The sequence below is a fragment of the Chinchilla lanigera genome, unplaced genomic scaffold (genome assembly GCF_000276665.1).
Source record: "Chinchilla lanigera isolate Chin_1 unplaced genomic scaffold, ChiLan1.0 scaffold00117, whole genome shotgun sequence".
Lineage (NCBI taxonomy): Eukaryota > Metazoa > Chordata > Mammalia > Rodentia > Chinchillidae > Chinchilla > Chinchilla lanigera.
The window spans coordinates 146801-161371 of NW_004955518.1; the positions used below are offsets into that span (position 1 = coordinate 146801).

General features: G+C 44.6%; 1 protein-coding gene across 1 annotated transcript; it reads right to left on the reverse strand.

Annotated features, from left to right (window-relative positions):
* Positions 1-3275: 3275 nt before the first annotated feature.
* Positions 3276-14571, reverse strand: LOC106147093 (proline-rich protein HaeIII subfamily 1-like; the record flags this gene model as incomplete). The annotated part of the gene is given in 2 exon segments (XM_013506950.1): positions 3276-3404; positions 14410-14571. Coding segments are annotated over 2 exon segments (291 nt in total), but the record flags the coding sequence as incomplete, so codon positions are not given.

Below are 14571 nucleotides of genomic sequence, written 5' to 3' on the forward strand. Positions count from 1 at the left end.
GGTCACCAGGGTCATAAACATCCCAAAGGATGGGCTGGCAGGGCCTGATGCTTCCTGCTGGTGGACGGACACTCTCTGAACATAGCTGCACAGGACATTGCAGTAGAGCAGGTCACTGGAGTTTTAGGACATTTTCTTGCACAAGATATTAGGGCTGTAAGACACCAGCAAGGGCCAGGTCAGCCATTGGGTAATGGTGGGAATAGAAGAGACTCCTGTCAGTGTGTTAAAGAAGAAACACAAGTGCCCTGGCGACCACACACCAGCCTTCACCCCTCCCTGCAGGACTGTGTCGACAGCAAACCCAGTGTCTTGTTCCCAAAGGAATCTGGGCTTCATGTCTTCCCTCACCAAGTTCTTCTCTGCTCATCTCCCTACTTGCCTAGGTGCAAGGGCTCTTTCCACACATTGTCGGGAACATAGGGGAAGGGACAGTGATACTGCACAACTTCACTTCTGCACATGATGTGTGTTCTGCCACTTCCCATTACTTTCACTCCTGCACCTAGGTGTCCATGTGACACTGGCTTGACTGTCCCTCCACCCCTTCTCCAACTCTGACACATCATGAAATTTCTAGAGCAGTATTCACCAAAGACATCAGGACTTCCTCCTACTCTGCCATTTGCTGTCTCAGGCCAATACCCTGAGTTCTACAGTTCAGGAGCTGGGTCTCTGACCGGAGCCACATTGCAGGAGAGAGGTGGCGACCCTGACCACCCAGCTTTTCATGCTCAGGAATCTGCACCACATTCCTTCCTGGAGCCATTTCAACGGTGTCTATGGATGTCCTCATGTGCGGACCCAACACATGGAATGGACACACCCCCAGAGGACTCACACCTCTTTTCTCATCTCTGCCAAGGGCTGGTGTCTCAGCTCACATGGGTGAATGCACTGTATGCAGGTAGTTGCCACCTGCGCTTCACTAACACACTGGCTTGGAATCATACTGTTTCTCACGGTTCTCTTCTGAAATCTAACTTTCCCTCTAAAAACCATTCTGTGCTGGGCTTTCCTGCCTCTCTCAAGGCAAACGTCAAAGAGTAATGTGGAGTTTGGTCTGAGCTTCACCCTGCAACCATCCTGCTGTCTCCCAATTTGGCTACTGATTCCATGTGTCCTCTCTGTCACACCACAGATTGGAAATCACTCAGGTGGGAGCATCACAGAAGTCTGGCCAGGGTGGCCAGTGAAGGCAGTCATGTCGCACTCCCTCACACAGATGCTGGGGCCAGCATTCCAGAGCAAACAACCCTTCTGTGCTCGCTCCTTCTCAAGTGCCACCAGGGCCTCCACCTTTGCCCAACAGGTGGAATGGGTGATGGGAAGGTGAGTGTTGCCCTGTGCAACACACTGTGACTGAGTATATACATCTGTGAGTCCTGGAAATGTCCCCATACCTTGCATCTCAGAGCAGAGCAGTGCTCCTAGGTCAGGCCCATGGGATCACTGTAGAGAAAATGGCGTCTCCAGCTGCTGGTAGGTGCTGGCCCTTGCCTTGGTCCTGCGCAAGACCTGCTGCAATGCCTCTACTTCTTTTCATTCGTGATCCCCCACCCCCTACTGAACCCTGCACTTGGGTGAAACTATTCTGTTCCCTGTATAAGAGAAGGGAGAGTCCCTTTACAAGGTGTATATGGAGCAGGAATCCCTGGGGGCTGTCAGAAGGCTCAGGCCCACTCCGACCTCATGGAAGAGGTTGATGTGTGCCCATCTCCAAGAGTATGCATGAAGCCGCACTGTGTGCAGACACTGATCTAGGCGCTGAGCGTGCTCCCGTGGCCAGGAGGAGGCAACCGATGCCCTCCTGGGCTTCTGTGCGAGTCTGGGGCTAAACAGCCGCTAAAGGGAGAGGAGCAGATAGTGTACCTGGGATGGCAGATGCCACAGTCTCTGGACCTCCCTGGATCGAATGCATGCACAGAGAAGCAGAGCTCAGAGGACAGACATACAATTGGGCAGAGAAATGAGCCAAACAGTGAGGGAAGGCGGGGCAGGACACACTCCCTCTCCTCTCACTTCTGAGACATTCACAGAGCACACCCCGTGCCCACAGAGCCAGGGCCGCTGCAGATGCCCCTCCCTTTCCACAGAGGGCACCTGCAGTGGGCACGGGCAGAGTGATGGGCGCCAGGCGCCTCTGAAGGGACGGTGATCGCACCGCTCCCTGAGGTCGTCTCCGTGTCGCCCCTCAGGTTTGTCTCCTCCCTCCTCGGCTCCTGGCTGGAGATGCACACCCAGGAGGACCTCCCAGCCCCCTGTCCTCTCAACCCGCTATAGACCCCAAGCCTGCTGAGCAAGAGCAGGGCTGAGAAGCCTGGGGTAGGTGCTGTGGGCCTGCAGGAGGAGGACGGGGCTGAACAGGTAGAAAGAACTCCCAGGTGTGGTGTACGCCCAGGAGCCTCAAGAGACCCAGCAGTCAAGAGGTGGTTGTGGTCAGGGGTACCTTCCTGGGATGGGCTGGTGGACAGAGTTGTCTCAAGGCAGGAATATGGACAGTCACTGATCTTTTCTCCTCTTCTGGCTGCAAGGCTCAAGTCCCACATGCAGAGCCTGCGCCAGCTCTACCTGCAGCTTCCTCACCAGCTCTAGCACTGAAGTGATCTCGCCAGCTGCAGGAACTGCTTCTCCACCAGCTCCAGACCTGAGGCCCTTGTGCTTGTGCAGCAGGTGTCACCTCCTGACCTCCATCCATCTGTGGCCCACTCCTGCCCAACACCCACCCTTCTTCCCCCCACCTGTGCCACTTACTGCTGTGTTTACTCATACCCTTACTTCCCAGTGTTCTACACATATGTAAATACATTGCTTTTTAGTGTAATTTCAGAATTATTTTTTGTGATGGTCCGGTCAGTGCCATCAAGCTGGCAGCTTCATTACTGTCCAGTGCCACAATGTCCTCAGTTCCACACTGACATGAAGTCCCTCTCCTCTCCCTGTGCAGTCCTTGGCTACCAGTCTTCTTCCTTTCCCTGTGATTTCCCTATTGAGGACTTTTTTTACATCGCTGCAATCCAATATCTCCTTGGCCACACAGTATTGGAAGGGAGTGATTCATCCTAATTTTGTTTAAAAGGGGCAATAGTCCACAGCAGGCAGGTAAAAAGGAAAGCCTGTAGTGGATGTCTCCACCCTGTGGGGATCGGAATTGCAAGCCCACGACTTGAGGGACAGAAACTACAAGGAAATGGCTGACCCATTTTTCAAGGGAAGAAAAAACAAGAATAACTTTTAAGAGTTACAAGGACAGATCTCAAGGTGAAATGTTTTACTCAGCACCACATCATCTTGAAAGATGCATATCCCAGGGTACAGGGAACACTCAGGAATCCATTGTTTAATGGAATAAAAGACTCCTTTCTGTGGAGATAATCTCCACTCCCAGGGCCAAGATGATCAACCTGCAGTGACACAAAGGCACATATTCCTGAAAGGTTATCTGTCTTTTTCAGATCAGTGTGTCCTAAGGCTGAGGTCACCCAGACCTGGTAAGAATATGGAAGGCAGCAGGTGGAAGGTGCCCTGGAGGACATGGTCCTAGAGGCTCTTGTCTCAGAGCTGTGTGGCAGCTCATCAGACTTTTTGTTCTGTTTTGGCTTTGATTTTGGGTTTTTTGGCTTTTCTTGCTGTGTAGTCCAGGCTGACCTTGAACTCACTATGTAGTCCAGGCTGGCCTCACATTCACAGGCTTCCTCTTGCCTCAGCCTCCTGAGTGTTGGAATTACAGGCATGTGCCACCTCACCCAGCTCATCAGAATTTGGAACGTGTCCCTTTGTGTTGCAGAGCTAATGTTAGGGATTCTTCTCACATGCACAGCAACACCACTTTCCAAGACTTCTTTTTCAAGACTACTGTCCATATCAGTGGTTGAAGTAGGAAGCAACTGGAACCTTCCATAGGATCCCTCTATGGGCCTTGTATAGGAGGGAATGGTGCGCACCCATGAAGGCGGCCCTTCCGGACTGCAGGAGAAGACGCGCAGGAAAACGTCAACGTGAAAACGTTACCTGGACGTGTGCAGACTGTCTGTATGGAGCAGCTCATCTTTTAATGACACATCTATGAATGAATCTATGCACACATATACTTGCTAACAAGCCTACATATGGGAGGGAGACAGACAGATTGACTGAAGGAGGTGGAGAGAAAGGCTGAGAGAGGCCTTCACCATTAATGATCACCAGCTCTGCTGGCTGAAGTGCAGGAATGTTTATAAGTGCATTTAGTGAAATTTGGGGTTTTATAAAATGAATACTTTCAATCATAGTTTGATCAGTAGTATAATCTATCTTTTTTCAATCATGTATTTATTCAGTTTATTTAGTTATTCATTTATTTATTGTCTTTTTGAGACAAGCTTTCACTATGTGGTTCAGGCTGACCTTGAACTCACTTTGTAGCCCAGGTTGGCTTCAAACTTGCAGTGATCCTCCTGTGTCAGTGTTCTCAGCAGTCAATTATTACTATTATTATTATTATTATTATTATTATTATTATTATTAATTTGGTACTAGGAATTGAACTCAGCATCTTGCACTTTCCAGGCAGGCACTGTACTGCTTAGCTATGGCCCTGGCCCAAGTTTTATTCCTAAGGAAATAAATTGTAAGACAAGAAATCACAATAACCTAATGGACTGTGAATGCAGAATGAAAGAAATCACAGTCTTCTACCCAGGACCAGGTGGCCTCTGTGTAAGGTGCTCCTGCTTCCTGTCCTCCCCTTTGGGAATAGGTGTGTCTCTGTGCTGCTGGGGTGTCAGCCATATCCTTCTTCTGTCAGTGGGGTCGTGGCTGAGTCAGCCACCCCTGCTCAAGCATTTCCAGCGGCTGCCACTTTACACTGGACTCAGCAGCCTCTGCTGCTGACCATGAAATGGTTTCCAACTTGTCCCCACCATCACAATGCGAAGGGAACCTGTGAGTCTGTGATATTAGTGTCTCCAGTGGATCCCTTCATGTGGAATGTCCAGGTCAGAGGTACACAGGCTTTGCAGTTGGCCACAGAATTTACATGTGAGGCCTGTATGTCATGTGGACCCTTGAATTGAAAGCCAAGGAGCTGCAAAAGTAGAGACAGGGGTAACAGGCAGGGGAAAGGATAAAATAGGGTCTCATTAAACTTTATGGAAGAAATTAATGTGAAACCTTACTAAAGGCAGCTTTTACCTCTCTAGTTAGACTCCAACAATTAGAAAGAGAAAGGGAAAGAGAGAGACAGAAGCTAGACTTGGGGATGCCCCAGGTCCTGTAACAATTAATTTAAGAATTTAGCAGGAAAAGTCCACACAGGGAGGCAACACGGGGAGATAGCCAGCAATATGAAAGGCTAGGGTAACCAGCTCCCCTCACTCACCTCAGAGGGGAGAGGGGAGGACAGCAAAGGAGAGAGGAGTGCAGAGATGGAGTTGAGAGGGTGTGGGGAGCCAGGGAGCGGTGTCAGACTTTCTACGGGGTCACACTGGGAGCAGAGGGTGTCCCTGAGGGGACGTGTGGAAGGAGGGTGGCATCACATGGTATCGCCAGGTGAGCTCCAAAGTGCTAGGTGCCGGCTGACAGGGGAAAGGGAAGGTATGGCGGGCGGGGGTCCAGTGGGGGTCCTGCGGGAGTGGCCCTGGGGCCAGGTGGGCATGGAGGGTCCAGGGCCAGGTGGGCATGGAGGGTCGGAAGTGGGCCTCAGGCCCTTCCTCTGTCTGTCTCTTCTTCCCTGCCCCTCCCTGCCCGTATTTCGAGGTATGGCCCCCAGGTGTGCATGGCACACAGGTCCCAGGTGGGAGCGCGTGTGCAGATCGATCCTGAGCCGGCCGGCCACTGTTTCAGGGGAGTGTTTGGGCGGTGGATGCTGGGCTTTTTGGTTGGGATCTTCCTGTTGGATTGGAGGAAGCCCCGGCTGTGGTGAGAGTGTGTGGCAGGAAGTGACCGGGCTTCTGAGAGACGGGGCGGGCCTGGAGCGGAAAGCGGCGGTGGCTGTAGGGCTCCGGCGCGGTGCAGTCGTGATCCCAAGCTGTTGTAGGCACTGTGGCCCGGGGCCAGTCGGGGTGGGCTTGAGAGGCCGGGGCACCGTGGGTGGACAAGCCGGAAAGGAGCGGCAGGGAGTGCGGGTGCCAGTGTCCCCGCCGCCCTGCGGCCGGGCCCGTAGCAGGGCGAGGGGTGCCAGGTGAGAGCGAGTGGGCGAGCTTCTGTGCGGGCAAAAGGCAAGAAAGAGGGACCTGGTGGGGGCTGGGGATTTAGCTCAGCGGCAAAGCGCCTGCCTGGCAAGCGCAAGGTCGTGAGTTCGGTTCCTGGTATCGGAGAAAAACCAAAAAAAAAAAAAAAAGAAAGAGGGACCTGGTGTCCCCAGACGGTCTCCCATGCAAGTGCGACCAGGCCCAACCCTGCTCAGCTTCCGAGACCAGAAAAGATCTGGCGCGTTCAGGGTGGTCTGGCCGCAGACGCTCGCAGCTGCAGCCAGGAGCCCCAAGAGCTCCAGCGCGGGGCGCGCTGCCTGCTCCCTTACTCTGTCTGCCAGCCCAGCCAGCCGGGGACCCAGCCGGGGACCCTGGGCCGCCTAGCTCCAGAAACCCAGGGAGGAATGACCAGCGCTGAGACAGCTGCGCTTGGCAGTGGCCCTGGGTCCCATTCCCACTGGGCCTGAGCACCTGCCCGCAGCCCCAGGGAAGACTCCAGGCGCGGAGGGGGTGGGGAGGGCCCTCCCTGGCAGCAGATCTCTGTTGCCCTTTGTTGCTTCCAGCCTGCCAGTGTGTCGGGCTGAAATGGCAGACTTAGGAAGCTAAAATGATGGACTATGTTGATGGCGTCCTCCCTCATGCAGAGACCTGGCACAAAGAAGGCAACTCTTTTTCCAACCAACCAGGTATTAAAAACCAACCTTGCCACTAAGCCCCTTTGGCAATTCATTTAATCTCTTGAAAATCTCATTTGACCATCAGTGAAAAAAAAATCAACTTCCAAATGAAGTTCAGAAGTTTACATGATTTTTTTCTTGCCCTTCCTTCCTTTCCCTCAGAAAAGAAGAATAAAATGAAAACAGAGCTTTGTGAACAGGGAGGGGAAGGGAGTTTGAAAGGAGGAGACAGGAATGGGAAAAAAATAGGAATCAAGACATATCATGTGTAAATACAAGTTCCATATAATGAATGTGATCATTAAATACCCAATATATATCAATAAACTTAAATAAAATAAAATGCATAAGTGCGTTATTAATTGATGCAAGTGAAGTCTATATGAGATCACAGATGTAAAGTATATAAAATTAGTATACTTTATAAATGTTGGCTTTTGACACTGTTCACATATTTTTACCAGAAAGACCTTGCCATTATTCCCAGGCCCAGGGTAGACATATCTGACTATCTCCCATTCTTTTTCTTTTTCTTTACTAAAGGGACACTAAATTTGATTGGTCAGTTCTCAGCTTAAAGTGGAGGGAGAGCTCCCTATCAGCTACAGGACATTGATTATTCAAGGGGAACTATATAACACCAGTCTCTTCAACCATGTTTGGTTTAGGAGTGCTCTTCTGAAGCAATTCCAGCCAATAAAATTTGAGGAACAACATATGGCAATTTTTCCTTCAAAGGAAGCCAGTGAAATGTTTCTTTCCCAATTTCAGATATTATTGCACAGGAGTGTGATACATGGAGATTTTAAAAGCCAAGCTTCTTCCATGAAGTAAAGGAGAACAGCCAAAATCATGAGCAGAAACATAAAACCCAAACCTGCCTCCAGATGGCCTATATATACTATAATAGATTTTTTATTTTTAAGCCTTTTTGAATTGTTCTCTTCCTTGCCTCTAAAAGCACCCTAAACTGATGTAATTTCATAATGAAAGGATTCTGTATGTCAAACACAAACTGATGACTTACTAAATTATTAATTATAGTGTCATAGTAAGGGAAGCCACTTAAAGATATAGCTTATATTTAAATATTAATGTTATATAGTCTGTAATGAATTATACTGAACAATCAAGAAGCCACCCTGAACAACTGCTGTAATATCTCTAAATGTGCTGGTTCTCCACACTCGTTAATATTGTATATCACTAAAACCTTTACTCATTTACTAATTAGCAGTCACTAATTTAGAAATGCCCATTCAAGAGAAATAAGTAGATGATATAGATTCACTTTTTAATTTTTTTAAAAAAACCTCTGTATCATTTCCCTTAATGGTTGTACTGTTCCACATCCCCTCAAGAGTGTCCAGTTGTTCCCACTGCATCACCAGCTCTGATCTTTTCTTCTTGGTAACAACCAGTCTGACTGCTGTGAGGTGAACCTGCAAATTATTTTCAATTTATATTTCGCTGATGATTAATGCTATTAATCACTGTTTCATGTACTTTGGGAAATTTTCCTTTCCTCTTTTGGAAAATATTTATTCAGCCTCTTTTCCTACATCTTAATTGAATTATTCCTTTTGTTTTAAATTATATAAATTCTTTATGTATTTTACATATAAACCTCTTAACCAGAGGTATGGTTTATAAAATTTCCTCTCATTTTTGGATTGTCTTTCATTTTGTTCACTGTTTCCTTTGCTGTCTAGAAGATTTTTTTAAGGAATTCTATTTGGGATTGTTTTCTTTTGTTGCTGGTGATGTCTGGGTTCATATTAGCCAGCATTTATCCACTTTGCTGTACATGTCCAAGGAAAATGAAATCTATGTGTCAAAAAGGTATTTACACTGCCATGTTCATTGTAACACTATCCACAGCAGCCAAGCTATAGAGGAGGTTTAATGTTCATCTGTGGATGAACAGATAAAGAAAATGTGAGAAACACACACACACACACACACACACACGAAAATTCTGCCATTTTCAGCAGTGTAAATAAATTTAAGAGGACACTAGGCTAAGTAATATTAGTAACATACACTAATAGAACACTTTATGAGCTCACTTATTTGAGGAATCCAAAAGGATGAAAATCATGGATGTATGGAATAGTATTTAACAGGAGCTGTGGGGTAGGAATAACGAGGTGTTAGAGGGCACACAGCTTCAGTCAGATAGAATAAACTCTGGGAATCTATTGCACAGCATGGTGACCAAAGTTATGTATATTCTCAAAAACTGCTAAGAGATTATACCTTAAATGTTCTCAGCACAAAAAAGGTAAATATAAGAATGCTAATTTGCTTAATGAATACTTTCCCAAATATACATATATCAAAATATCACTTTATTCACTGTAAATATGTGCAATTCTTGAAAACTTTACCTTTATCATGCCAGGTGGGAATGATTAGAGAGAGTCTGAAACTAAGGCTGCACCTTGATTGCTTTCTCTGTTCAACAATCTCTTGCTACCTCAAAGAATAATGATTTAGTCAGTGGAATGTGTACTGTAGTTTCTTTCTTATTAGATGCTATACACCAGTTGTGAAATTCAGTTCTTTCATCTTTAATGTAACAGCCCAGAGTATATAGCATATAGCTATATGTGCTTCAAACACAAAATGAAACAACTCCTATAAAAACACCCTGCAGAGTGACTGATGGGATTTCTTCTTCCATTCAATGACTTCACCAGTCACACACAAGACTGTTCACTGAGGAGGAACCACAGCTACCTGTAATCACACCACCTATGCTTTGGCCTCTCCTGCTCCCCTTTCTGCAGGTAACTATGTCAGATTTTATCTAAACTTCTCAACCATCTGGCACAACAGCTCAGCTCCCCACTCTCTCTGAGCTGATGCATCCTCTTCCCGGAAACAAATCAGGGAACTTCCCTACTCACTTTCCTTCATCACTCCACCTCAGCTCTTTGCATGTATTTCTTCTTGGAGAGTAGAATACGTTTTGGTCATAAACAACACGATATTTCAGACTTGTGAAAACGTACCTCATGCCATTGCACATCTACATCCATGTGCATCTCCTCAGGTACAGAGACTTTCAATGAGATAAAACGTATGAGGCTGAGAGACAGCTGAGCGGGATGCGTGAACAGAAAGCTCACTAATAAAAATGGTGGCTTTCCCACAATACTAAATAAAAGAATCCTTGGGTTTTTCTCACAAGAGGAAAGGTGTATTTGGTTAAAGCAGTCTTTTTTATTAATACAGTGTGGGAAGTACAATAGCGTCGATAAAATGTTTCATCATATCAAACATGAAACAGGAAATGATCTTGTAGATAGCAATATGTAAAACAACAACCACTGATAATTTCCTACCACTTTGTCTGTAATTCGGTAAGCCCCCCTATTACTATGTTATCCTTCTTTTACTCTTTAAAATTAAAAAAAAAAAAAAGAAACAAGGACTTGAAAGGGAAAATACATTAGCAACTTGGATTACTGGATAATAGCTTAGAATTTTGAACTACAAAATGTTACTTTCAGAACAGGAAACTACTAAACTTGAACATTTCATATCAATTTTGGATATGGTCCTGAAAGTTCTCATAAACCACCTATGTCGAGTGTTGTTTTTAAATTGCAGGCCACCTGCAATCCCTATGGAGGTGGAATGCATTAGCATGAGGCTTTTGAGGGGGCTTGGAAATAAAATGACTCATCCAAATACCAATTAAAGTGATTATAAATTATGAAATTTGATGGGAAAAGGAACATGAACATGGATATATCAGAAACACTAGTAATATCTTTAACTATATAGTGTATTTCAAGTTAAAAGTGACATATATAATAACAGTAACAGTGAATAAATGGTAAGCAGACAAACAGGTAATAAAGATATTATGGACCATTTGAAAATGTATTTTGCCCAATTAACTCACATGCTTTTTATCACTGAAGTCAGATCTAGAGAACACCAAAATAACTATGAGGGCAAAAAACACAGCTTCTAGACAAGAGGCTATTTGAGCCTAAAGGAAATTTCATTTAAGAGAGAGAAAATCCAAGGGTATGTATAAAAGACAAAATAAAACAAGTAACTCTTCTCTTGCATGTCTTTCCTTTGTATACAGGCAGTTCAGAACTGGATTCCAATAGACATTGAGGGAATAATCAAGCTTTAATTAACCACATGGGATTATCTTGATTTTGAGGACTTTAAATCGTTGCTTTATTGGCATATCAGACATTTACTATGGACACTATCTAATCTAGTTCATTGTATTATTATCAACATGATTTATCCTCCTCACTTAATTCTATGTTTTTATATGTTAAGACTTTTGTAACCCCAACTCCATAACCATTTCCTGTGCCTTAGATATAGCGTCAAAACACAAATCTTATAGTAAGACTTGTTTGCTTTATTCTCAGGCTAATTAATTTTCTGTGAGGAGATAAGACTGGGATAAAGCAGGGCATCTATGCTATTCACTTAAAATTAAATAATCACTGTTCCTACTTTATATCATAGACAACTATGTATTTATTGAAAGTCTGCCACATACTTGGTAGTGACATATAAACAAAATATTTGAAACAAATGCCCAGATCTATGCATAATATATTGCTAACTGAATCATTATCCAAATTTAAGAATAAATGTATTTAAAGTTATCTGCCACTTTGGCTTATTCTTGCTAGGTAACATTAAATAATGGCTCCATATATATTTGGTAAGCATCCACTACATTCCATGGATAAACACACTAATGTGCATGGCATTTAATGGGAAAATGGGATGGAAAGGCTTCCTTGCACTCATGGTGTCCATACAGAAATTCACAACAGAATTCAACTGTTGTTGTCTCTGGCTCTTCAACAATAAATAGATAAAGCAGAAATTAATTTATATAATATTTGTTAGAAATGAAATATATCTTCAGTGATGAGATAGGCTGAGTGGCAAAGAAAACTAAGAGACATTATCCAGGCAAAGAAAGCCAAGAAAAATATACAAGTCACAGGCTGTGTACAAACCAGGCTTAAATCTGAGAGTTCCAAGAATGAGACAAGCATACCTGGCATGCATTAAAGCTGAGAAAACATGAGTTTGCAAATGAGTAGAAGGCAATAGCAACAGATCTAAGTGATGATCTCTCAAATCAAAATACACCTGCTCTGCTCATGTATTATATTTAATAATTGTGATTGGCAGAAAATAGAGATAGATTAAATGGAATAATGAACACAGAAATAATCAGAAAGCTCAATATTACAGGTACTAGAAAAAACCTTAGGAACAGATAGATTACAATAACAGAAAAATGGCTACAAACCTTCTCATTAATAATTACAGTGGTGCCTCAGTTCACAAACAATTATTTCCACAATTCTGGTCACAAGCCAAATCAAATTCAGTGGTTAGGTTCAATGTTGACCTTATGAGGAAATTTGATCAGTTTCTAGTCCAATTTATACCATGAGGTATAAAGCATACATAGGGTTATATTCTGGAATGGGAACCTACTTATAACACAGACTCCAACTGTGTTAAATTGGCTTATTTTACAAGCATGTGGTGCATCCCTGAAAAACTATGGTGCCTTTAAATGTACACTGTTTAAAAAAAACAAAAAACATGGCTTATGGGAAAAAGACAAGAGTAGGAAGGAGAATACTGAAAATCTGCAGAAATTTGTAAGCAAACACTAACAAAAATCGTAACATGATAATTTAAAAACTACCACAGTTAAGACTCTCCTAGTATTTGGGGTGAAACTTTAAAGAATAAACACAAACAAACTTCATTTCACACAAGAAAATGACTTCTCTGCTGCATTAGCTGTACCACTGCCTTGACAGACACATCTTGTAGTGGAAGTCCTTATTTCTCCTCACCACTTACACTTATTTAATTGCAGCTGTATTTTAACTGCAATTTTCAAGGACTGCTTCTCAGTATTGGGAAATACCTTTCCATATTACAAAGGAACACTTAAATACAATTAGCATGTTTACAAAAATTAAAACAGCATATCTCTGGGGAATAAGTGTATACCCCTCTTCGCCATAAAAGTGTGTGAATTAACAAAATGGTCTAATGCTACCTCCAGAGGAACACACCTGCATTTGCCCTAAGACTGTACTATTACATACTCCATGCCATTATGGGAAAATGAGCAGCGTCTTACTAAGACACTTTACAAACCATAGCAAGATCCAGCATTCGCATTTATTTCTGAACATGAAATCTGCATCCAATCGTGTCTCATCGGCCACTAATACTATAGCTTTGGGAAGGAGGAGGGCAGAGAAAGGAAGGTTTCACATGCCCAATATCCAGCCCTGCTGAAGAATGATGGAAAGACTGGAAGAGCAGAAACAACCGTTCCTGGGCTTAAAATGGCGTTCTACCACCCCCTGCTGGACAAAAGCAACAACACAGAGGAAGCTAGAAATGCTTAGAATCGATATAGTGAAGATATTTTAATTTATCTTGAAATTTATTCTTTTGTTTAAAAGTTCATGCTACACTAATAATACATTTTCTGCAATTATTACACATCACAGGTTCACTGCAATTGCCTGCTTTAAAGACTTGCACCAATGCATGTTTTAGCATTTTGTTTCCCCAATTATATGTCCAAACTTGTGTGGACAGTTGCAAATGTTTCCATCTATCGTAAAAATATTTCAGGTGAATGTGTGCTATTTATCTTACAAGCAAGATAAATCCACATCTGTCCTTACCCAGATCAACAGAGGTAGCTCCACAAATTGTCCCTCTGGTTATTCTACTAGGCTATTGTTAATTTTTCCCCTCAAGATATAAAAACTCCCACCAGTTGTCCATAACCCTAAAATCCCTTGCAAGAGTCATTGCAATCTCACGTTAAAAACAGTTCCGTTTTCTCTATTAAAAGGGAGGTGGGGGTCTGAAATTAATGACTGCAACACATCTCCAGTTTTATCCGTTGGCTTTCTTGCACTGCACCTCTACTATGGCCCTTCTTAGTTTCCAACATAAATAAGCCCTCATCGTTCACTTCATAGCCAGGAACTGGTCTCGGGAAAGAGGAAAAAAGAGTCTCTAAGAACTGAACTTCTTGCACAGAACGGGAATATTTTACAGACGAGTTTAAAGTTTAGAGATTTTGCTGCTTCTGTAAGATAGCACCATTGGCTTTCCTCCCACAACCTCTGATATGTAAGTATCAATACACACCGACAGACTCATTGAATTTTTTGAAAATGAAACTCAAAGAAAGCTAAAATCCCAGAAAAAAAAGAAAGCTAAAATAGCGCCGGCCGTCCCCGTCCCTCCTCGCCGCTCTGCGCGGGCGGCTCTGCCTGGGTCTCCCGCTCTCTGGTGCCCAGCTGCAAATCTGGAACTTCCTTCTCTCACTGAAGAGTGTCCGCGGAACACACGCAACTCCAGGAGCACCAGAGACAGGGCTAACGTAATAAGGACCACGACCGTCCCTGACACTTTAGTTCTTTTAAAATTTTTTCCTCGTGCGTCTCCCTCTCCGCCTCTGGGGTGGGTGGACGCGGAAGTAAATGCAATAAAGCCCGCAATCCTACCTTGCCCGCCCTGAGCACAGCCCGCGCGGGCCGGAGAGGAGGCGGCTCGAGCTCGGACGTGGCCCCGGCGCGCGGTCCCGGAGCTACCGGCCGCCGCCGCTCGCTCAAGCGCTTCGACCCGGGGACGGGAGGCAGGGAGGCCGGGCGAGGGGAGGCCGGGGG